The sequence below is a fragment of the Gorilla gorilla genome, chromosome 4, assembly GCF_029281585.2.
Source record: "Gorilla gorilla gorilla isolate KB3781 chromosome 4, NHGRI_mGorGor1-v2.1_pri, whole genome shotgun sequence".
Classification (NCBI taxonomy): Eukaryota; Metazoa; Chordata; class Mammalia; order Primates; family Hominidae; genus Gorilla; species Gorilla gorilla.
Window position 1 is genome coordinate 86,114,459 of NC_073228.2, and position 26,788 is coordinate 86,141,246.

Genomic DNA, 26,788 nt, shown 5'->3' on the forward strand with positions numbered 1-26,788 from the left:
ATTAGAGTCAGAGGCATACATGGAGTAGTGAGCTCCACCTTGGGAAGGTCTGCGAAGAGCTGGTGATGGATTTGTACTGAAGACAAAGAAAGAGGTGGTGAAAGAAGGGCTTTGAGTTACACATAAAAGGGTTAAGTTGAGTCTGCATAAAGCACACTCTTGCATTTGTGTCCTGCTGATACCTGTTGTTTCTCCAGCAGAATGTAGTCAGTCAGAAGTCATGCTACTTGTACCTCCAAATTGTGCTAACTATTCTACCTGTTGGCAACACTGTATGGAAAGAATCTGAGCTGTATTTTGGCTTAGATTTGGAGCAACTATAGCAGCCTGCTGCTTGGAATGCTCTCTTTGCCTACGCTGGCAGGGCTGGGCCTGCCCAGACAAGGTAATGGGACCAGAGTATGTAGCCAAAAGTCTGTCTTGGTGAAGAAAGAGAAGACTTAATTCTATGTTGCTTCAGATGAGACAAGTAGGACCAATGAGAGACTCTGGTTAGTATAAGGTGTAACTGACAAATATATGCTGTTTGCCCCTGGAAACGTGTAAGGAGATGATGGTTGACTGCCTGTCTCAGGTGTGATAGATATGGTTTTTGATTTGCCTGAATGGTTAGACTCAGAGTTTATATATCTGTGCTCAGTTTCATTCTTCCCTTTCTTTCATTTTATTCAGGCTCTTTTCTGTCTTTTCTATTTTTATTGTTATATATCTGTGTGTTTTTCTTGAAATAGCTAGAAAATGTTATATTGCCTGCTTCACAATATTCCAATTCTTTGATTGATCTTTTTGGTGTCAGTTGAACTATAGGTCATTGACTAAAAATTGCCATGAATAGCCATTCAAATCCATAAACTTTTACTGTTCTTTTTCCTCTCTCAATTAAAAAAAGGTTAAAAATTTCCTAAGGAAACCACATATGCTTTTGCAAAAATTTGCATTCATATATTATTAAAAATTCAAGCAATATAGAAATATATATGATAAACTGTTTAAGTATCTTTCTGTCACCTTTCACCCTGTCTGCTAACTCCCAATCTCAAACTCCTCCTCAGAGATTACCAGTGTTAACAGTTTGGGATTTGACTTCAAAACTTCTTCCTATGCCTTTATATATATTTTTATTATATATTATAATATATACTATTAAGACATTATTAATGGCTAATACTTATTTAGTGATTGCTATGTGCCAGACATTGTTCACACCTTTTTAGTATATTAATTCATCTAATCCCTTTGAGGGATTTTGAGAAAGGAAGGCCAAGAGGAGTTTAGAAACTTGTCCAAAGTGGCATGCCAAATTTATATGCCAGGAAATCTGTTTGGGATGGAGCTCATGCATTTTCTAACCATACTATCCTGCCTGCTTTAGTGGTGATATATACATATAGAATGATCATTCTTCAAGTAGCCTTTTTTCATTTAATATTTAAGAAGTCATTCTATATCAGCAACTTTCTTCTACCAGCTTTTTAAAATTGTTGTATTTTATTCTCTTGTTCAGATGCACCATAATATAACCATTCCCTTATTGATGGGCATTTAATTTGCTATTACAAAAGATAATTTAATAAATATCAATGCAATACAATTTTTATATGTACATATATATTTCTATGGGAGTAGACGGTTCAAAATAGAATTGCTGAATGATAGTTTACATTTTGATAGATAATGCAAAATTGGCACAATTATTGCTCCTTTCTTCTTTTTTTTTTTTTTTTTTTTTTTGAGTCAGAGTTTTGCTCTTATTGCCCAAGCTGGAGTGCAGTGGCACGATCTCGGTTCACTGCAACCTCCACCTTCTGGGTTCAAGTGATTCTCCTGCCTCAGCCTCCTGAGTAGCTGGGATTACAGGTGCGCACCACCACACCTGGCTATATTGCTCCCTTCTTGAAGCACTCTTCGCTTGGCATCTGGGATGCTGCCCTCCTGGTTTTCCGCCTGCCCCAGTGACTGTCCCTTTTTGGCTTCCTCTGCTGGTTCCTCTTCATCTTCCAACAACTAGACATTGGAGTGCATCACTGCTCAATTTTTGAACTTCTCTTCTCCAATTAGACTCACCTTGTAGGAGATCTTATTCAGTTACTTGGCTGTAAATACTATACATACACACACACACACACACACACACACATATATGTGTGTATATATACGTGTATGTTTGTACTATATGTGTATAGATACACATATGTATATATCTGTACTATATGTGTATAGATACACATATGTATATATCTGTACTATATGTATATCTATACATATGTATAGATGTACTATATATGTGTATCTATACACATATTTATAGACTATATATGTACTATGTATATATACTATATGTGTATATGTATGTGTACTATGTATATATGTACTATATATACACATATATAATATATACACATATACACTATATATAGTGTGTATATATATGTATATTGTATGTGTATATATCATGTCATGATAGACACTGGCATTTTAGTGCCTATCATTAACTTCAGGCTTTTGTATCCAACAACCAAATTGACATTCCATTTGAATGTCTGCCAGTCATCACAAATTTAACTCATTTTTACTACCCAGCCCCCAACCTGTATCTTCCACATACTTCCCTATGTCAGTAATCATTAGCTTCCAATTGCTCAAGACAAAAACCCAGTGTTACCCTGGACCACTCTTTTTCTCTTACATTCCATGTTTGATCCATTAGCAAATCCTAATAACTCTATCTTCCACATATATTCATACTCGACCACTTTTAACACCTTCATTTTACCACCTTAGCGCAGGCTGCCATCTTTTTTCACCTGGCTTCCTAATTAATGCCCTCTTAGAATCTGGTCTCTAAACAATAGCTAGAGTTATCCTTTTAAAATGTGAGTTCAGTCATATAACTCTTTTACTAAAAACCTTCCGGTGACTTCCTATTTAGTCTGAGTGAAAATCAAAGCTTTAACCATGGCTTCCAAGGCCTTCAGTGGTTCCTCTCGTCTTTCTTCTCTAATCTTTGTCTTCTATCGTTCTCCCACTCCTTTATTCTGCTCCAGCCATCCTAATATCCCTGCTGTTTCTGTGGCGCCTTGGCCCTTCCTGTTCCCACTATCTGTTGTGTTCTTCCCCTGGATAGCTTTATGACTTGCCCCCTTACTTTCTTCATATCTGTGCTCAAATGGCACCTTGTCAGTGAGATCACACCTGCCCACCCTACATAAAATAGCATCTTCTCAACACTATCATTTTTAATCTTTCCTACTCGGATTTATTCATTTATTTGTTTATCTATTATTTTTTTATCTGAGATGGAGTCTCTCTCTGTCACTTAGGCTGGAGTGCAATGGTGTGACCTCGGCTCACTCAGCCTCCCAGGTTCAAGCGATTCCCCTGCTTCAGCCTCCTGAGTAGCTGAGATTACAGGCATCTGCCACCATGCCTAACCAATTTTTGCATTTTTAGTAGAGACAGGGTTTCACCATGTTGGCCAGGCTGGTCTCAAACTCCTGACCTCAGGTAATCCGCCCGCCTCAGCCTCCCAAAGCACTGGGATTACAGGCATGAGCCGCTGCGCCTGGCCAATTTATTTAGTTTTATTGCACTTAAAACCACTTGCTCTACATATTTAGTTGTTTGTTGTTTATCTTCTTCATCCTGCACTCTACCCTGCCCTCCAGAATGTAAGCTCCATGAAGGCAAGAACTTGTCTGTTTTGTTCACTGCTGTATTCTTAGGACCTAGCACAGCACATTGCATGAAGTAAGTGCTCAATAATATTTATCGAATGAGTGAATGAACGAGTGAGAAATTGGACAGCATTTCCCTCCAAACAGACTGTACTAATTTATACTCCTATCAAAAATAAATGAATATGCTCATTTTTCTCATATGCTCTATAAAATTGGATATTGCTGATTTCTAAATTTTTTTATTCTAAAAGATGAAAAGTTACATATTTTTAGATTTGCATTTTCCTTATTAATACTAATGTTGAGCATATTTTTATATGCGTATTGGTCATTGGTATTTCTTTTAGGCATTTATTGTTTATGTCCTTTGTTTTATTGTGAGTTTATTTTTAAATATTGATTTGTAAAAATAACATTATATATTATTATATATTATATAATAATAATATAAAAATATATAATCCTATATAATAATATATAAAAGAGTAAAATATATTATTATAGTATTCTTCATTTTCTGTAGGTATTGCAAATATTTTCCCCAGTCTGTCACTTTTCTTTTAACATTGTTAACAGTATCATTTGTCATATAGAAGTTTTTAAGTTTTAATAAATCTGCAGTCTTTTGCTCATTGGCTTTGGGTTGGTGTTTTGCTCAGGAAATCTTTTACAACTTCAAAATTGGAAAATATTCTTTTGTATTTTCCCCTACACCTTTATAATTTTAATTTTTGTATTTAGGGTTTCAACCCACTTGGAATTTATTTTGGGGGGTTTTGTGATGTGGTAGTGTAGCTTATTTATTTTATTTAATGGTGAGCCAAATGACTTCATACTGATTACTGACCCATCTGTTTGTTCATCTCTGACCCCAAATCCCCAATTTATCATATATTAACTTCTAACATATATGGCCCTGTTTTCTAGAGTCTGTTTTCTAATTTCCTGATCTATTTTCTTCTCTGTCACAATAACATGTTTTAATTTTTATGAATGAGTCAGGCACAGTGGCACATGCCTGTAATCCCAGAACTTTGGGAGGCTGAGGCGGGCAGATCACCTGATGTCAGGAGTTCGAGATTAGCCTGGCCAACATGATGAAACCCCATCTCTACTAAAAATACAAAAATTAGCCGGGCATAGTGGCAGGCACCTGTAATCCCAGCTACTCGGGAGGCTGAGGCAGGAGAATTGCTTGAACCCAGGAGGCGGAGGTTGCAGTGAGCTGAGATTGTGCCATTGCACTCTGGCCTGGGTGACAAGAGTCAGACTCCATTTCAAAAAAGAAATTTTTTTTTACAAATGCACTTTAGTTGATTTTTATATCTGTTAATTCTACATTTTTAAATTGTCTTTACTCCTGTGCATTTTCTTTTTCAGATACATTTTAGAATTACTTTACAAGTTTTATAAAAAACTTGTTGGGATTTTTTCCGTATTCTACAGTAAAGTTGTGCAGTTTTCTTGATATTAGGTATTTTCCTGGATATTTGACATATAACTCTCTTAATTATTCTATTAATTTTTCAATTGAAGGCCGGGTGTGGTGGCTCACGTCTGTAATCCCAGCACTATGGGAGGCAGAGGCCGGCACATCACACGGTCAAGAGATCGAGACCATTCTGGCCAACATGGTGAAACCCCGTCTCTACTAAAAATACAAAAATTAGCTGGGCGTGGCAGTGTGTGCCTGTAATTCCAGCTACTCGGGAGGCTGAGGCGGGAGAATCACTTGAACCAGGGAGTCGAAGGTTCCAGTGAGCCGAGATCACGTCACTGCACTCCAGCCTGGCAACAGAATGAGACTCTGTCTCAAAAAAAAAAAAAAAAAAAAAAAAAAAAACAATTCAGTTGAGTCCCTTAGATTATTTAGGTAAATAAATCATCTGCAGTTTTATCACTTTTTGTAATAAGATCTCATTTACTTTTTATGTCTAATGTTGAACTGTAGTCATGATAGTGAGCATTCTTCTATTTTTCTTTGCTTTAATGGAAATGTTTATAATATTTAATCATTAAGTATGTATTTTTATTAGATTCTTTTCATCAGATTAAGAGAAATGTCTTATAGGTTTTTTCAGAGCTTCAAAAATTTGAGATTGAGTGTTAAATTCTATTCGAAGTTTTAACATCTGTCAATGTAATTATATGGACTTTTTCTTTTAATTCATTAGTGTAGTGATTACATTGACAGATTTTCTAATGTTGACCCATCCTTGCATTTCTATTATAACTCTTTCTTGATAATGAATGCATTATTCATTTATGGATTCAACTTGATATTATCTCATTTAACATTTTTTCTGCTACATTTCTCTTATTTTTAAATATAGTTTTTATTTTTCTTTCTTTTTAGTCTTTATTTAGTAAGATTGCTTTTGATTGCCAAAGCAATAGACTCTGGCTAACCTAAGTAACAACAGTGATGTATTTTCAAGATAAAGATTGTCTTAGCCTGAGTTTCCTCTAGAGCCTGAGATAAAGGTTAGTGTGATGATATTTATTTTGGAAAATAATTTCATGAGGCAAGAATACAAGACAGGGAGAGTAAAGCAGAGGAGGAAGAGTCACTTATAAATATGTGTTATTGAGTCCCTACTGGTGCCTGGTTCTTAATTCTTCTAGAATCTTCTGAGGAGACTCATGAAATAAGGCAGTCCATTCATGAGATGAAAGGGAGAGAGCATTTATCCATTGGTTTCCTTTGCTTATAGATCAAAGGTGGCCCCATAGTGTTTACTACCTGCAGTTCCAGATTATGCACATGTACTGTATGAGTGCAGAGTTAAGTGTGGAATTCCACAGCCAGAATGGCAGGGTCACAGTGTGAGGGTTGACCAGTTGCACATGTGTGAAGCTGGTTAAAGCCTCCATGGGATGGTAGTGGGAGCTGTGGCTAGAGTAAAAGGTAGAATTGAAAGGTTTTGGAATGGTGCTCAAGAGGTGTCCGATACACTGGGATTCTTCACACTCTTGATATGCGCTCCCCTGGCCAGTTCTCTCCTTCTAAGCTCTTCCGAACAGAAGCTATATTCTAACATTGTAGCAAGCTTTTGTTGTTGCTGCCATACTGTCTCTCAAAGTTGTGAGAGCCTAGGTCCTTCACAAAAAGCTTTCTAATGTCTTAAGTAGAGCCTAATGTCATGTTAAAATATGTTTGACTGGATTTTTAGCTTTTTATTTCAATTATGATGTACTCTCTTCCTATACAAGTGATATTGTTTAATTAATTAATTTAGACAGAATCTTGCTCTGTCGCCCAGGCTGGAGTGCTGTGGCATGATCATAGCTCACTGTAACCTCAGACTCTTGGGCTTAAGTGATCCTCCGACCTCAGCCTCCTGAGTAGCTGGGACTATGGCATGTGCCACTATGCCTGGCTGATTTTTAAATTTTTTGTAGAGATGGAGTCTCACTATTTGCCCAGGCTTGTCTTGAACTCCTGGCCTCAAGCAATCCTCCCACCTTGGCCTCCCAAAGTGCTAGGATTACAGGCATGAGCCACCGTGCCTGGCCCCCTTTTAGTTCCCAGGAAACAAACACCCTTCAAGCTTTGGGAAAAAGTTAGTCATACTCAGAAAAGGGGACATTTATTTCTTTGTATTTAGGGATAGAATGTTACGTAGATTAGCAATATCATTCATTCCATGAGTCACTTTATTTCTGCTTTGTCATAAAAATAGGAGAGAAGCAGGGAATTAAGAAGAGAGAAGTTGGAAATATTGATAAGATTTTTTTTCTCTGATAAACTGTAAGCAAAATTCATTCAAAATGGATTAAAGTTTAATCCATTTATACAGATTTATTATACATTTCAGAAATACTATAAGAAAATAGAAATGAATATTACTGTCTTTGAAGAAGATTTTCTTAAACTTTGAAATGAAATGGTAAAAATCACTTAAAATGTAGCATACAATTACAGTTGTAATCAAACTGTAATACAAATTAAAGGGGAAATACACATTAGGAAATACTTGTTAAAAAGTATGCAAGATAAAGATTAGTGTCTTTATTCTATAGAAACTTAAATATATTAGTAAAAAACATTAACACCCAAGTGTATTGCAAAGCAGATAATTCACAGAAGAAAGTATGCAATTCATGTTTCAGCTATGTCTTGCTTTGTAACAAACTATCCCAAAACTAGCCTCATGAAACAACAATTAAATTAGTTATATCTCATGATTTTTTGGGTCAGGACTTCAGCCAGGGCTTTGCTGGGCAATTCTTCCGCTTTATGTAGTGTTACCTGGGATCACTTGGTAGTGTTCACTTGGCAGCTGGGCTGGTTTGGAGGGCCTAAGATGGCTTCACTAACATGCCCGGTGCTTGACAGGACAACTGTTAAGGGTATACTGGGATCTTATGGGGTCGTGGGGCCTGTTTATGTGGTCTCTTCAGCAGGAGAGTTGGACTTCCTACATAGCTTCTCAGGGCTCCAAACACGAATCCAGAAACATCTGGTCCTCTTTAAGGCTAGGCCTGGAACTGGCAGAGGGTCATTTCCCTGATTAGCTGAAGTAGTCACAGGCCAGCCCGTTTTCAGGGGGAGGGGAAATAAAACCCCCTCCTCTTGATGGGAGGAGTGTCGCAGAACTTGTTGCCATCTTTAATTTGCTACAATTATTAATAACAGAAATACAAAATAAAGGCAACATTGAAATACAGCTTTTGACACATCAAATTAGCAAAGAATAAAAACAAACTGTATAGATTTATAAAACAACCAGAATGATAAAACCAGTCCTGGCATAGGTGCAGTGAAACAGGCATTCTCATACATTACTGGTGGCATTGAAAGGCAGATTTTGAAAAGATCTTGGCACTATAAATCATAAATGTTAAAAATATCAATATTTGACTAAAAATTGTACTGTTTGAATTCTCAGGGGAAAAACTATTGGCAAGGATACACATTATTTGTGAAAAACTTATTTTAAAAAAATAGATTACAAAGTTGTATTTATAGTATGACTTAAACAATTCCTAAGAATTAAAAATGCACTAGAGGAAAATACATTACAGTTTAATCAGGCTTCTCTTTGTGTGATTAAATTACAGATTTTTTTCCACTGTGATTTTACTTGTTGAAGAAAAAAGCAATAAGTGTTTTATGACCTAGTATTCTAATTTAGAATAATTTCAGCATAAACCATTACCATAAAATGGTTAGAAATATAAACCCGTTGTCATGGCCAACAAGTCCCTAGATGATCTGGCTCTATTGGCTTTTTTGTTCTTCATGTACACCAAACTCATTCCTGCCGCAGGACCTTTGCAAAGTTATTTTCTGTCCGGAATTCCTTTCTCTTAGATCATGGTGTTGCTTGCATTTTTACTTTATTTAGATGCCTTTGTTTTATTCAAATGTCAAGACTTATGAGAGGGTTTTTCAGGTTATTTATATGAAAAGACTGCTTTCTATACCTTTCCAGTAGCTATTCTATTTTAATCTTCAGTGCACTTATCACTATGACATAATATTATATAACTTCAACTTTACTTGTTATCTATCTTCCTTCATTCTTCTCATGTTTTATGAGGGCAGAGACTATGTTCTGTTCGTGTTGTTTTCATTGTAAAAGTTACTATAGTTTAAATATGTTTTATTGTTTATGTATTTATTTGCTGTTTCCCATATCAGAATATAATCTTGCCAGGGCAGAGATTTTATGTATCTTGCTCACTAGTGGCTTCACTAGTACATAAAACATAATAAGCATTAATAAGTATTTTTGGATAAATGAATGGGTTTAGGATTCATATAAAATAACTAGGTTTTTGAGATATTTGTGACATATTTACCTCTTGTCAAAACAGTGATACCTGAAAATTGGGAACAAACTTTGGTATATTTCAAGTATAAAAGACCTTAGAGTAATTAGGTAATAAGAGTGTGAAATGCTCAAAATTAAGAAAATAGAAAAAGGCTCCTAAAAAGATACAGAAATAGATCTAAACATATAGTATGTAAAACACATTTATTTTTATGAATACTTATTACAAATATGAAAATACAGCTGAATTGCTTCAGGTAAATGAGCTCTAGAAATCTTTGATGTGCTTAAAGTTTGATAAAATAAGAAATGATACTTAGAACTCCAATTACATGTTTTTTTAGGCCACTTATGTCTCACAGCTCACTATGCTCTATTGATTTTTTCAGTTTTTTTTTTTTTTGGTCTGTTTCATTTCAGATAGTTTCTATTGCTGAATTCACTAAGTTTACCTTCTGCAGTCCCTAATCTCCTGTTAATTATATCCAGTATATTTTTCAGTTTAGATATTGTATTTTTTTTTATCTTTAGAAGTTTGATTAGGGTCTTTTTAATATCTTCTATTTTTCTGCTCATTATTCTCATGCTTTCTTCTACTTTCTGGAACATATAAGAGTATATTTATGATAGCTATTTTCATGTCCTGGTCTGTATTAGTCCATTCATCACACTGCTGTAAAGAACTACCTGAGACTGGGTAATTTATAAAGAAAAGAGGTTTAATTGACTCACAGTTCTACAAGCTTAACAAGAAGCATGACTGGGAGGCCTCAGGAAACTGACAGTCATGGCAGAAGGTGAGGAGGAAGCATGCACATCTTCACAATAGTGCAGCAGGAGAGAGAGAGAGAGCAAGAGTAAAGGGGGAACTGCCGCACACTTTTAAACCATCAGATTTTGTGAGAATTCACTCACTATCACAAGAAAAGCAATGGGGAGATCTGCCCTCATGATCTAATCACCTCTTACCAGGCCCCTCCTACAATTCGACATGAGATTTGGGCGGGGATACAAATCTAAACTGTATCATTCCCCCTTGGCCCCTCTCAAATCTCATGTCCTTCTCACATTGCAAAATACCATTATCTCTTTTCAACAGTCCCCAAGTCTTAATTCATTTCAACATTAATTCAAAAGTCCAGAGTCCAAAGTCTCATCTGAGACAAGGTAAGTCCCTTCTGCCTATGAGCTTGTAAAATAAAAAACTTATTACTTCTAAGATGCAATGGGTATACAGGCATTGGGTAAATGCTCCCATTCTAAATGGGAGACATTGGCCAAAACAAAGGGGCTACAGTCCCCATGCAAGTCTGAAACCCAGTAGGGCAGTCATTAAATCTTAAAGCTCCAAAATAATCTCCTTTGACTCCATGTCTCATATCCTGGGCATGCTGATGCAAGGGGTGGGCTCCCATGGGTTTGGGCAGCTCCGCCTCTGTGGCTCTGCAGGATACAGCTCCCATGGCTGCTTTCCCCGGCTGGTTTTGAGTGCCTGCAGCTTTTCCAGGTGCATGGTGCAAGCTCTTGGTGGATCTACCTTTCTGATGTATGGAGGACAGTGGCCCTTTTCTCACAGGTCCACTTGACAGTGCTCCAGTGGGGACTCTGTGTAGGGGCTCCAACCCCGCATTTTCCCTCTGCACTGCCCTAGTAGAGGCTCTCCATGAGGGCTCCACCCCTGCAGCAGACTTCTGCCTGGACATATAGGCATTTCCATACATCCTCTGAAATCTAGGTGTAGGTTCCCAAACCTCAATTCTTGCCTTCTGCACACCTGCAGGCCCAATGCCACATGGAAGCTGCCAAGGCTTGGGATTTGCACCCTCTGAAGCTGTGGCCCTAGCTGTACCATGGCCCCTTTTAGCCACAGCTGGAGCAGCTGGGACACAGGGTGCCATGTCCTGAGGCTGGACAGAGCAGTGGGGCCCTGGGCCTCGCCCACAGAACCATTTTTCCTTCCTAGGGCTCCAGGGCTGTCATGGGACGGGCTGCCCTGAAGATCTCTAAAATACCCTGGAGACATTTTTCCCCATTGTCTTGGTTATTAACATTCAGCTTCTCATTACTTATGCAAATTTCTGCAGCTGGCTTGAATTCTTCCATGGAAAATGGGTTTTTCTTTTCTACTGCAATGGTTGGGCTGCAAATTTTCCAAACTTTTATGCTCTGCTTCCCTTTTAAATATAAGTTTTAATTTCAGACCATCTCTTCCTTCATGCATATGAGCATAGAATTTTAGAAACAGCCAAGTTACCTCTTGAATACTTTGCTGCTTAGAAACTTCTCTTGCCAGATACCCTAAATAATCTCTAGGGCATGGGCAAAATGCTGCCAGTCTCTTTGCTAAAGCATAGCAAGAGTGATCTTTACTCTGGTTCCCAGTAAGTACCTCATCTCCAGCTGAGAACACCTCAGCCTGGACTTCATTGTCCATATCACCATCACCATTTTATTCAAAAACCATTCAACAAGTCTCTAGGAAGTTCCAAACTTTCTCACATCTTCCTGTCTTCTTCTGAGCCCTCCAAACTGTTCCAACTTCTGCTTGTTATTCAGTTCCAAAGTTGCTTCCTCGTTTTCAGATATCTTTATAGCAGTGCCCCACTCTCCTGGTACCAATTTTCTGTATTAGTCTGTTCTCACACTGCTATAAAGAACTACCTGAGACTGGGTAATTTATAAAGAAATGAGGCTTAATTGACTCACAGTTTGCAGGCTTACCAGGAAGCATGACTGGAAGGCCTGAGGAAACTTACAGTCATGGAAGGTGAAAGGGAAGCAGGCACATCTTCACAATTACAGAGCAGGAGAGAGAGCGAGCAAAGGGGGAAGTGCCACACACTTCTAAACCATCACATCTTATGAGAACTCACTCACTATTATGAGAACAGCAAGGGGAAAATCCAACCCCATGATCCATTTACCTCCCACCAGGCCCCTCCTCTAATTCAACATGAGATTTGGGTGTAGACACAAATCCAAACTATATCATGGTCTCTAATTCTATCACCTGCATATTTATGGGTCCAATTCTATTGACTGATTTTTCCTTCCTGTTTCAGTCATATTTACCTATTTCTTCTCATGCTTGGTAATTTTTTAATTGAAAGCCAGACATTGTGAGTGCTGGATTTTTTTTTTCATTTAGATATTTTCAGACTTTTTCTGGAATGCAATTAAGATCCTTGGAATTGGTTTGATTCTTTCAAGGGTTGAATTGCGACGGCAAGTCCTGAACAGCGTTTAGACTAGGTCTGATGTGGACCACAGCTAAGGCATTTACTTTCTGAGGATGCTACTCATTGCTGTGCATGTTAGGATGGTTTTCTATTCTCACTGGTGGGAATATGAACTATTCCTAGCCCTATGTGCATTCTGAGGATTGTGCTGCATACTTATTTTTACTATTTCTTGCTAGGTATGAGTAGTTTCTTCACGTCCATGTGCAGATTACTACTTAGTGAAAAACTCATGAAAGGCTCCTCTGGGGATCTTGAGAATTATTTCTTTCATTGCCTCCCTTGTACTCTGCTGCACAGATTCTTGTCAATCTGTTTCTCCAAATTCTGAACTCTGTCTCCCCAAGTTAGTAATACTTGGGGCTCTGTTTGGATATCCTATCTCTGTAGTGTGGCCTAGAAACTTTCTCTAGTGGGGATACTTATCAGGCTCACCTTGTTTATTTCTCTTCTCTCAGAGATCACTGTTCTGCACTGCCTGTGTTCAGTGTTTGAAAACTCCAATTTTATATTTTATGTTTGGTTTTCTGGTTGTTTAATGTGGGAGGGTTTGTCTATTTTGTTATTCTATTATGGTTGGTTGGCCAAAGAAACACTTAATACAGAAGTATTTGAAGGATACCCCATTTATGTGATGTGTAAAATCAACAAATATAATTTTAGGTTAAGACATTATTAGATATATGATCATCAGTTTAAGGTCGCCAGTTTTCAACCTTAAAACTAGGAACACAGCAATGGGAGAACATGATCAACTCATGGAACTGAAGGAGAGGAGATATTTAAGGAAGATTCCCTAAGGTGTGTATGCCTTTGGGGTGGAGTGAGGTGATGTGCTTCTCCTCCTTCTGCTGTTCTGTTGTATGCTTCTGTCTTGATGCAGAGGCAACAGCTTTCCTCCTTTTTCTGAGACATTAATGCCAAGCTATGGGAAGCAGGAGTTCTGATAGATGACACAGAGAAGGAGGGAATTCAGTATAAGAGCTTTAAACCTTCACAGGCTTGGAATGGAAAGGACTAGGAGGGCAGAGATTGTGACTCATTCTGGGAAATATGTCAAGAAACTTTTGTTACATTAATAAAAAAGGCTGAGTGGATTCTATCCTCCCTCTTTCCTTCCTTGTCTTCCCTTCTTGTCCCCCCTCTCTGCTAACTATGTGAGTTTGCCACGTGTCTGGTATTGATCCAAGAAGTGAATATTGAATGTTCTTTTTGGCAAGCAGAATGACCTCAGTAAAGTTTTCAATCTCACCGTATCCAGGCTCCATGGATAAAAAGCAGTGATTGTACTACCGTGCAGCCTTCTCTCAAAGCTGTTAGTACCCTCTGCCTCATTCTTGGGTAAAGCCCTTTTGGCTTCCAGCAGTAGCCCTGAGAATCTGGCCTATTGTCCCCAGGTTGGAACAGCTTCTAAATCACTGGCCATCAACTCTGTCCTACCTCAGCTGTTCTCCTGTGTGAGCTGTCTTCAGGTTAGATGAGACAGCTGTGGGGCTGCGTTTCTCCTACCTCTTCCTGCTTCTCCAACTGTATTGAGTTGAATAATGTCTCCCCAAATTCATGTCCACCTAGAACCTGTGAATGCAACCTTATTTGGAAATGGGATCTTTGCAGATGTAGTCAAATTAAGATGAAGTCATGCTGGATTAGGGTGAGTCCTAAATCCAATACGACTGGTATCTTTATAAGAAGAGGGAAATTTGGCCACAGAGACCCAGACACACAGGGGAGAAGGCTGTGTAAAGACAGAAGCAGAGACTGGAGTAATATGTTTCCAAGTTGGCAACAACCAGAATCTAGGAGGAGGCAACAGCCTAAAGAGAGAGCACGGCTCTGCCAACTCCTTGATTTCTAATTTGTAGCCTCCAGAGCTGTGAGAAAGCAAATGTTTGTTGTTTTAAGCCACGAGTTTGTGGTACTTTGTACAGCCCATCCCAGGGAGGCCTTTGTCACTTCCCCTGTTCTCTTGACCCTATAGCAGGATCCTTTTCTGAGGAGTTAAACTGCTTAAGCTCAGGCATCCTTCATTTCACTAAAAACTGGGAAAGTTAATAAATTATTTGTACTGCTTTGCAAGGATAGTGCTTTGAAATCAAAGTGACAACTTGCTACCCTGATAATTTTTCTACCATCAGTACTATCAAATTTCTTTCCATTTAATAAAGTATAAAATTACTTTAATCTCTTAATTCTCTTGAGTAATTTTCATAAAATAGCCAATGGTTCAAAAAGCAATAATTTATGAAAGGAATAAGATTGGGAGTAACTTTAAATCCAGAAATCAAGATGAAGAAGGCCAACATTTAGGTCATCTGTGTTTTGTTTTGTTTTTTAAATTTTATCTACAGTTTTGGAAAAGCAAAACTAAGCCTTTAAGAACAATTCAGTGAGCAAACAAACATAATATGGCAAAATGTCTCCAAACTTAAATTGGAAGCAGGAACAAAGAGAGAAAAAAAATAACTTTCGATAGCAGGCCCCCCATGTCCCCTCCGATCAGTTATAATATCCGTTGGCCATTCCCCTGGCACAAATAAGCAGGAGCATTCTCAGAGCCAAAACCAAATTGTTTAATAAAAAGTATGAGGGCACATATGAAGGTCTCACGTCTATGAACTGAAAATTGAAAACTCAAAATGGGCAAGTTGGAAAACCCGACAACAAACTATTATTAAAAAATGAAAGAGGGAAAAGAAAATGCTTAATAGTGAAACCTAACATTGTGGAGATATCTGTTAAAAGTAATTAATAAGGAAAACGGAACTAGTGTGTTTAAACTTACTTTTGATGGTTTGGCTCTAAGAAGGGGAAGAGACTTAGCATTATTTAAACTGTAATCATTCTTTAAAAACTTGCGTTTGATAAACAGGCTGTGGAAGAATATGTAAACACATATGCATGTGTGCTTCTCCCCACATCAGGTCACCAAATTCCCACCTGTAACCTTTTCTAGCCTGACAAGTGGCTAATTTTTTCTGCCACTTATTCCTTGGGGCCTCTGTCCTTGCTGTGCTCTGACCTGCATTACAGGGATGGGGAAGCAGTGTTATACTACTCATACGAAGTCAGGAAGGTGCTGGAGGTGAAAAGAAGGGGGACTTGGTAGGTTCGAGAGCTTCCAGGAAAAGGGAGTAGGAATATTGTAAGAAAACTAACTTCTTTTCTTCTAGAGTTGTTATGGTTTTAGGTCTAACGTTAAAGTCTTTAATCCACCTTGAATTGATTTTTGTATAAGGTGTAAGGAAGAGATACAGTTTCAGCTTTCTACGTATGGCTAGCCAGTTTTCCCAGCACCGTTTATTAAATAGGGAATCCTTTCCCCATTGCTTGTTTTTCTCAGGTTTGTCAAAGATCAGATAGTTGTAGATATGCGGCGTTATTTCTGAGGGCTCTGTTCTGTTCCATTGATCTATATCTCTGTTTTGGTATCAGTACCGTGCCGTTTTGGTTACTGTAGCCTTGTAGTATAGTTTGAAGTCAGGTAGTGTGATGCCTCCAGCTTTGTTCTTTTGGCTTAGGATTGACTTGGCGATGCGGGCTCTTTTTTGGTTCCATATGAACTTTAAAGTAGTTTTTTCCAATTCCGTGAAGAAAGTCATTGGTAGCTTGATGGGGATGGCATTGAATCTGTAAATTACCTTGGGCAGTATGGCCATTTTCACGATATTGATTCTTCCTACCCATGAGCATGGAATGTTCTTCCATTTGTTTGTATCCTCTTTTATTTCCTTGAGCAGTGGTTTGTAGTTCTCCTTGAAGAGGTCCTTCACATCCCTTGTAAGTTGGATTCCTAGGTATTTTTACCATTCAGGACATAGGCATGGGCAAGGACTTCATGTCTAAGACACCAAAAGCAATGGCAACAAAAGCCAAAATTGACAAATGGGATCTAATTAAACTAAAGAGCTTCTGCACAGCAAAAGAAACTACCATCAGAGTCAACAGGCAACCTACAAAATGGGAGAAAATTTTCACAACCTACTCATCTGACAAAGGGCTAATATCCAGAATCTACGATGAACTCAAACAAATTTACAAGAAAAAAACAAACAACCCCATCAAAAAGTGGGCGAAGGACATGAACAGACACTTCTCAAAAGAAGACATTTATGCAGCCAAAAAAAACACATGAAACAATGCTTACCATCACTGGCCATCAGAGAAATGCAAATCAAAACCACAATGAGATACCATCTCACACCAGTTAGAATGGCAATCATTAAAAAGTCAGGAAACAACAGGTGCTGGAGAGGATGTGGAGAAATAGGAACACTTCTACACTGTTGGTGGGACTGTAAACTAGTTCAACCATTGTGGAAGTCAGTGTGGCGATTCCTCAGGGATCTAGAACTAGAAATACCGTTTGACCCAGACATCCCATTACTGGGTATATACCCAAAGGACTATAAATCATGCTGCTATAAAGACACATGCACACGTATGTTTATTGCGGCATTATTCACAATAGCAAAGACTTGGAACCAACCCAAATGTCTAACAATGATAGACTGGATTAAGAAAATGTGGCACATATACACCATGGAATACTATGCAGCCATAAAAAATGATGAGTTCATGTCCTTTGTAGGGACATGGATGAAATTGGAAATCATCATTCTCAGTAAACCATCGCAAGAACAAAAAACCAAACACTGCATATTCTCACTCATAGGTGGGAATTGAACAATGAGAACACATGGACACAGGAAGGGGAACATCACACTCTGGGGACTGTTGTGGGGTGGGGGGAGGGGGGAGGGAAAGCACTGGGAGATATACCTAATGCTAGATGACGAGTTAGTGGGTGCAGCGCACCAGCATGGCACATGTATGCATATGTAACTAACCTGCACATTGTGCACATGTACCCTAAAACTTAAAGTATAATAATAATAAATAAATTTAAAAAAAAAAGAAAACTAACTTCTTATACAAGTGAGCACAGTTGTGGCATTATTGAATCGCATTGAAAATTGAAAGCCCTAAGTGGCATCAAAAAATGTTTACTTGAAAAACAGAGTGAAGGTGTGGTGTAATTAGGTAGTAACCTAAGAAAGAAGTATTGGCCCCATTTCGCGTTAGTAACTAGAGAGTGAGTTCAAAAAGGTAAGAAAATAAAAACAAAAATTAGTTTAACACTTCATGGTTCTTAGAATCATATTTATCACAGAGTGAAAGGAAAGTTTAAATGAAGTTTTCTTACTCCTGATTTAGATCTCAGTCTCCCTAGTGAACTGTTACTTTTTCTTTCGTGGATTGGGTCTTTATTTTATTTCTACAAGAAAAAATAACACGTGATTTCATTTAAAAATGTTTAATAATACATAGAGATATAAAGTAAAGATGAAAATCTTTCCCTCCTTCTCCTCTGACCCAATTTTGTAACTTGTTTTCTATGCACATATAAATATATTTATACACATTTATATATGTGTTTATATAAATGGCATTGTTGTTCTATAACTTACTTTTCCACCTAACATATCATTGACATCTTTCTTTGTAAGCATATACAGAATTACCTTATTATTTATAATAGCTATGTAGTATTCCATTGTATGGATGATTTTAATTTGGTTAATGGAACCCCTATTGATGATGAATAATCCCTTAGTTATTCTCATGGTTACCCCTGTAACTTTAAGTAATATATTTCTCCTTCCTGATTTCTCATCTTTGGACAATAACTATTGATTCCTGCTATAATAGATGAAGAATTTAGTTTATTACTTCTACCTCCCACATTCCTTCCTATTCTTCTTTCTGATTTTTGATTATATTATTATTTTTACATCATCAAGATTCATAATATTTAGATTCTATTCAGTAACTATAATTTAGTCCTCTGTGCTTTGTTTATAGGTTGATTCGAAATTTGAACCTAATAAAAGTATATAATGAGTCTGTTTACATAAACAGGATTCATTGCAGAAGTAAGTAGTATAATAGGGGGTATAATTCTCTGTACTATAATAGATGATATAATCCTTTGAAGGTGGTATAATCTTCTGTCACACTGCTGATTGATAGAGACTATTTCAAGTCAAAATCCTACAAATTCTTGGCTGGGTGTGGTGGCTTACACCTGTAATCCCTACACTTTGGGAAGTTGAGGCAGGAGGATTGTTTGAGGCCAGGAGTTTGAGACCAGCCTAGGCAACATAGCAAGACCCTATCTCTACAAAAAAAAAAAAAAAAAAAAAATCAGCCAGATGTGGCAGTGTAGTCCTAGTTACTTAAGAGACTGAGGCAGGAGGATGGCCTGGGCCCAGGAATTAGAAGCTGCAATGAGCTGTGATCATGCCACTGCTCTCTAGCCTGGGTGACAGAGTAAGACCCTATCTCTTAAAAAAACAATGCTACGAACTCTCTTTTAGTTTCATACCATGACCGCATTAAAAAAGCTCTTTTAAACTGTGCACGGGCAGAAAACCACCAATCAAGGATCAAGTGTCACAGTGTTTTCCTGTGGTTTAATTCCCAGCTAGAGAACAAATGTGTTCAGTAGGGATTCACAAATTAGGTCACACAAATGAAAGCAATAATTGTGGATTATACCATGGAGATGGTGAATCGAGGGGGTGCTAGCTTCCATTGGGCTGAATGCATCCAGAAGGCTTAATTCTTTCCGAGAAGGACAGCCTCAGCTTCCTTAAGTGGAATTTAGTATCTGAGATGTAACTCCAGCCCTTTCCCCCAGGAAGTTCTGAGGTATGGGTGGACTATTTAATTAATGAGGTGTCATGTTTAATAAATCCCAAAATACTACAGGACCAAGGGAAAATTAAAGACGTGCAAATTTCTCTATCAAAGATGAAATGTATTATCTCCTTATTTTCTTTCATTCTTGAGTTTTTGTCTAAATGAGCCAGAGGCTAGCGGTACTGATGAATCACTTTGACTAGAGCTGGTCACTCTTTATACAAAGTTACCTTTGTATATAACATAACCAGAGGCATCAGAGTTCACCCTGGCCAGGATCCTCTCATGCATCTGGAAGGTGTAACACTATGAGAGATTGAAGTCAGTGTTACTGGGATTGGGTGGATATTTGGGGTGTGGGGAGGAGTCGTATTAACACATTCAGCATTGTGTTCTGGAGGATCTTCTACATCCATAACAGTTCCTTGCCTACATTACTTACCTTTAACTTTAAAAAATGGATGGATATTGGTTTAATGTCCGACCTACCTAGTATAAACTTTGCTACTTAGCAGTAGTTTCTACTTTCTTCTTTTTACCCCAAGGTTAATCAGTTTTGAGCAGCTACTGATAGTATTGGTTTGATCTTCTACAGCAGCAAAGAACAGTCACTTGAGATCTGTGGCCTAGGTTTGACCTATTCCTCAGGGCTCCACTGACCTTGAAGGCCTTGTTTGATCAGTGCTGGCATTGACCTAGAAACTTCAGTTGTCTTCCTCCTTTATGGACTTGTCAAGCCCTTCCTGCAGTTGATCATTCTGGGCAGTTAACTTGAGTTGAAGTCGTATATAAAATGTCTTATTCTGAAGTAGAGCTGAGACCCTTAGATAACCACCCATTTTCTTTTAGATGTGTCTAGAGAAGATCTTGTTAAACTCAGCAACAGAAGCCCTATAATTATTTTGTTAGCTGGATTCCAGCAGGCATAACATAGCTTGCTGGGTGGCATAGCCCTATGACAGCTTGTACTAAAACAGACCCAAAAGTGTTCTATCAGGAAATCCTTAGATCTCCATCCAAAATGCAATCGGCACTACACTAGAAAACTTGCTTGTCTCTCTTGGATTCTATAAGACCTATAGGACATTTTCTCCTTAGAAGTTTAAGATTGGAATCTACTCTGGCAATGTGGTGGCCTGGAGGCATATGTGCAAAGGGCAATTAATTATTTGTTTAAAATGAAGTGCCATGTATTTATTGGCACAAAAGAGGTTTTACATTAAAAAGTTAAGTCTCCTTTCTAACCCTTCTACTTTCCTTACTCAAACCTTTAGAGGTTGCCACTGATACCATGGTCTTGGGTGTCTTTCCAGACATATTCAGTGTACACATAGCCTGTACAGTTACATTTAAACATATGGTAGCATGCATATATTCATACTGTTCTGTGCTTTAAAAAATAACTTAATGGTCAGTCTTGGTCATTACTCAATATTTACAGAACTCATTCGTTATTTTTGTGGTTACATACTATCCCATTATTTGGATATAAAATAATTTATTTAGCCAGTCCTCACTGATGGAAATTTAGGTTGTTTCCAACCTTATACTATTAAAATAATATGTTAATAATCATTTGTATGAATTTTATTTACTACATATGTGACTATATCCATAAGGTAAATTCTTGAAAGTAACATTTCTGGGTCCAAGGTGTGTGCATTTTAAATTTTGATAGTTTTTGCCAACCTGCTCTTCAGGGATCTTATGCTAATTTTAACTCCCCTGCCCCAGCAATGTATGAGAGTGCCTGCTTGTTTTATCCATGTCTTCGTCTATACATTCCTTTTCATACTTTTTGATCTTTGCCAATCTGATAGGTAAAAAATGTTATCACAGTTTTTAATTTACATTTTTCTTATGGCTAACATTGAACATATTTTTATCTACATGTATTTCCTCTTTAGTAAACTGTGTATCCTTTGCTCATTTTCTTATTGGGCTGTTGGACCCCTTCCTGTTGATTTGGTGGAACTATTTATATTTTGAGGAAATTAAAGCTATTTTATATTGAAAAAATTAGTTCTTTTCTATGATATGAGCTACAAATGCTTTTTCACATTTTGATATGTCTTTTGACTTTATGGTGTTAATAATTTGTTTGCATGCCGTAGAATTTACCAGTCTTTTATGACTTTTGAGTTTTTATCAATTAAAAAATATTGTTCTCCTATATTTTCATCTAGCGTATTTGGGGTTTTTTTCTCATTTAAATATTTCTTATTTTGGTTTTAGGTGAAGGGCATTCTATTTAGATAACTGGAAGAGTTTTGGCTGTGAGGAAGTATTCTCTTTATAATGAATGTTGTTTGGGTTATAACAGCTGGACATTTCTTATTATTCTTCTACAGTGACAGAGTGAAGCATCATGCTTTGTGGTGAATGGACAGCAAGGAGACCTAATAGCTGAAGTGTAGTTGGACTTGGAGCAATTTTAAGTTACAAGACTACTGGCAGTTTCAGAGGGCCAGGTCAAGACTGGCCAAGTTGCCAGAAATTAGTTTTGGGGGCAGTAGTAAAGACCACTTCAAAGGCAGTCTCAGCATGGTCAAAGCTCCAAGAAGAGAGCGTTAACAGAGGTGATTTTAGCATTTGGAGAACTCCAGATGAGCTATGGTGTTCATGAAGATCTTGAGTTGTTTGTGGACTTCTCTCCTGAGGTAGCTGCAGATTACCTGATTGACTCTGTTCATTGAGTTCAAAAGAGGGTCTCCAAGGAATTGAGTGCAGTGGTTCTCAACTCTGGCTGCTGTGCTGGAATCTGCTAGGTAGATTCTGACTTAATTGGTCTGAGGTGAGACACCAGCAACAGTTTGAAAACTCCACAGGTGGTTCTAATGTGCAGCTCAGATTGAGAACCATTGTTAATGCAGTCAGTTTGCTGTCTCTTTGAGTCAGGGATTGCAGTACATGCCTCAGTGCTTCCAAAATGTGCATACATATCACCTGGGGATTATGTTTTAAATGCAGAATCAGGAGGTCTGGGGTGAGGCTTGAGATTCTGCATGTCTGTCTTAATAAGCTCGCAGCTTATGCTGTGGCTGGTCCCCAGACCACACTTGAGTGGCTTGAGTTTGTTACTTGAAGTGCAAAGCACTGGCCCACACCAGTCCACGAGAGTCAATAAGCCATGGTCCTGCTCTCTTGCAGAATTTGCTTAGTGTACTACAAAGAATACTCAGGTCAAGAGATCCGCTTTCCACTTCCTGCTCTGCCTCCAACTAATTAGTGTAAGACAAGTTTCTTAGAAGTGCTTTAGTCCTTCACCCTCTTATCTCTAAAATGAGAGGCTTGAATTGGATAAACTTGAAGGTTCCCTTTATTTTTAAATCCTCTCATGCTTGTCCAGGATGTTTTCAGACTCTATCTGGATCAGGTTTTTATGTGGGATGGAATCTGGATCCTGTAAAGACCTTGTCATCCCTTAGAGGATGGAGGCCTAGGCCCTGAGCTTATGATCTAGTGGGAGAAATAAAACTAACAAATGTTAAAAAATTAAAGAAGAGTTAAATGTTCAAGTGGAAGCTATGATAAGTACAAAAAGAATGCAGCGAAGCTAGAGAGGAGTGTTAATTGGAATGGTCAGGAAAACTTCATTGCCAAGGGGGAATTTGAGTTGACATCGTTTCCTGGGCTGGGTGGACTGCAGGGCTGACAAGAGTGGTGGTTCTCCTGCTTTTGAGTTTGCTTGTCTCTAAAAAAGCATCCTTCAACAGTGAAGAACAAAACATATTTTTCTGCCTTAAATTAAAACAAAGTAGAAGAAAGATCTAGTTCTGTGGAAGTCTTTAAAGGGAAATCAAAATCCAAAAAACTCTATATTTAATTTTTCAAGGCTAATCTTGACTGAGAAGATTGATACTGAAAAAAAATCACCACTACCAAATATAGAGCAAAAAACCCAGTGTACTTCCCTATCGATAATAAAAAATGGTATTTGAAATTACCTAAAATGTAAGTAAATTCCTCAAATTATAAGTATTATTGAAAGTGACATATCTCTTTATCTTAACTAATTGGGAAAGAGACCAGATAATTTATTTAGATTTTATAACATAGGTGCACACGAATTTTTGACTCACCTCTTTTAATGTCAAAGGAGATGTATTTTGCATTGTAATTAGAATTTTACTAAATTTTATGTTCCCTTAAGAGGAGGTTATGTGACCAGGGCTTAGGTATAGAAAAATACAAAATAGAGCAGTTACCCTCATTTAATGAGCTATGTTTAGTACACACAGTGCAGCTCCGTGTTCTCTGAATATCCTGAGAGTTTTGGTTTTTATCTCTAGATCATTTTGAAATTGCAGACTTTGGGTAATTTTTCTCTCAAACACATGCTATTATAGTTTTACCGTATAGTCATGCTGCATAATAACATTTCGGTCAAGAACAGACCACATGTACAGTGTTCCCATGAGATTATAATACTGTATTTTTGCTGTACATTTTCTTTGTTTAGATATGCTTAGATACACAAATACTTACCATTTTGTTACAATTGCCTGCAATTAATACAGTAACATGCTGTACAGGTTTGCAGCCTAGGAGCAAGCAACTGTGTCATATAGCCTACGTATGTAGGAGGCCATACCATTTGGGTTTGTGTAAGCACAGTCTATGATGTTTGTACAATGACAGAATAGCCCAATGACGTGTTTGTCAGAAGGTATTCCTGCCGTTAAGTGATGCATGACTGTATATGGTAAATCTTTTATATAATCAACTATTGATTATCTATCACAATGAGATTGACAATACAATAGAAATCTTCTATTTTTAAACTAATAAACACAAATTTATGTTACTTAATAGCAAAATTATTTTGGTTGCAAGTGACAGAAAACCCAACCCATTGGGTGAAGCAAAGAAGGGACTTTTTGGGGCCATGTAATTGAAAAATCTGAGATAGAACTAGTTTCAGATATGGTTGGTGTAAATAATGTAGTCAGAATGTGGTTTCTCTGTATCTCATGGTCTTGCTTTCCTCTGAGTTTCAGAGCCAACTTCGTTTAATTACATGATGGCTGCCAGGTTTTTTTTTGTTTTTTTTTTGTGGTCTGTCTGGCTCAAACCTAGTGGAGAAGAGAACAGCCACCTTTCCCAACCCCCCAAAACCAAATCCTGAATTTCATCCCATTGGCTGTGATGTAGATCGTTTGTCCTCCAGAGTCTCTGGGGCCAGCAGTACTGATGGGCAAGATCAGAGATCTGTGTCTATCCCTGGAGCTGTAATTATTAGTGTAACAGTAGCCAATGCTCCTCTAAGGAACCATTCCCTTCTCAATCAGGAGAATTGAGGAGCAATTGTTCCTTAGAGGAGCAATGACTACTGCTCCAAAAGAAGGAAGAATGGATGTTTGATGTGAAACAGTGGCAATGACAACAGTCACTACATATATCTTTCTCAGTTTAAGCCAATGTTAAATTTACATTTTTCTAAATACAAAGGTTTCAATGGTAGAAGACCATTACAGGATCTGCTTTGTGGTCAGATAGTGTAGAGCTGGAATTTAAAACAGTAATTCCATCTACAAAATGGATATCCTTAATGAAATAATTAAAAATGACAGTATTGGATATCTGATGGCTTACTTTCCAGGCAGGAATGATATTAAAAATATTTAGCAACCTGTGACAGAGGCATCAACCAATCAGAATGAGTTGGATCTAACCAATCAACAGCTAACCAGTGCAGCCCCCTGAGTGAGGGCTGGCTGTTTGTCAGCACAGCTTACTGGGAGGCATTCTTAAGGTGCTGTCAAGTGTCTTAAAAAATAGAGTTACTGTATTAGTTTCCTAGGAATGTTATAACAAGGTACCACAAACTGGGTGACTTAAAGTAACAGAAATTTATTCTGTCACAGTTCTGGAGGTTAGAAGTCTGAAATCAAGATGTTGGCAGGGTCCTGCTCCCACCAGAGGCTTTAGGGAACGACCATTCCTTACTGCTTCTAGCTTCCAGTGGCTGATGGCAATCTTTAGCTCCTAGATGCACCGCTCCAGTCTTCATCTTCACATGGCTTTCTTCCCTGTTTGTGTCACTGCATCCAAATTTCCCTCTTCTTATAGGAAGATTAACCCCTTAGTCTTTATTATTTTAATTCTCTTAAAATGTAAATGTTGGTGTGACAATTTGGTGGGGAATTAATATTTATTGGCATGTATGTTTGTGCTAGGGGAGGTATTATATTCTTACACATGACTTTATTGAATTCAAAAAAGTGTTACCTTAAAAAAATGGAACTGGCCACAATTAGATGAACATCATTCATTAGTGTATTTAAGAGCAAGTACAAGAAACAGGAGACAAATACTGGTAAAGGGCTCAGAAACCATATTTTGTAAGGAGTATTTGCAAATGGTGGTCATTTCTTCAGTGCTTGGAAGAACAGCTGTGTGGAAAAGGGATTAGACTTCAGAGGGCAGAACTAAGTAAGTTAAAGGATGTGAAATACAGGACAAAACTTTCTTAATGTACAATGCACTAAAATGGAAATGACCGCTGTGTAAGGGAGTAACAAGGGCCAGTTCCTGGAGGTGCTCAGGCAGTTGCTGAGATGCATAATTACCTTTCTGGGACATTTTCATAGAGATCTTGCCTTGAGAAAGAAATTGAAATGGAAGCTTTCTTGCGGCTTTGAGATCTATGTCAAGTCCTAAAATTGTTCTGTATGTGTATGCCATGAAAATCAATATTAATTATGTGACAAGCTATTTCTATAAGCTTAAGTTTTGTTCTGTGATCTTGGTGCTATGGACTAGTCAGGAAAAAAGGGAAAGATTTAATCTAGGAGGGTGGAAACATCATTAATAAATAAGAAAGGTAGGAGAATAAAACTTGCATTTATTGAGTACTTACTACATACAGGGTGTTGGACTAGTCTCTTTATCCATATAGTCTCATTTAGTATATTTAGTTTTTCACTGATCAGTTTGGAACTTATGGGAAGTGGTTCTTAAAATGATGAATTCTTAAAATAATTGGCATTTTCTTATGTATTTTTTTGGTGATGAAACACAGGACTGTTCTGATGGCTACATGTGCAAAATACACTTTCAAATTAAGAATGGGTCTGTGATGTCACATCTAGGAGCATCTACCCATGGACAGACATGTCTTCCCATGGAGGTGAGTAGTTTAATGCATCATGTTCTTTTCAGTCTCCGTAAAGTATACATTTAAAAATGTATACTTTAATGACTCCATCGCATTCCATCCTATGGAAGCACCACAATTATATGGCACTCATATTGAAATAAAATACTTTAATTCTGTTAAGTAAATATTTTAAAAACTTCAAACTTCTTCCCACTGGAGAGAGATCCAATTGCCATTGGATCCTGGGCCTGTTGTAGGGGGAGAAGGAGGTATTTTCCTTTGTAATAC

General features: G+C 37.7%; 1 protein-coding gene across 5 annotated transcripts in view; it reads left to right on the forward strand.

Annotated features, from left to right (window-relative positions):
• Positions 1-26,788, forward strand: part of ATG10 (autophagy related 10) — a 300,426-nt gene that overhangs the window by 76,374 nt on the left and 197,264 nt on the right. For all 5 annotated transcript variants that reach the window (XM_055386169.2, XM_004042232.5, XM_004042231.5 and 2 more), the window contains one exon: positions 26,423-26,530. In XM_055386169.2, coding sequence (XP_055242144.1) covers positions 26,423-26,530 — 108 coding nt within the window. The remainder of the gene's footprint in view (positions 1-26,422; positions 26,531-26,788) is intronic.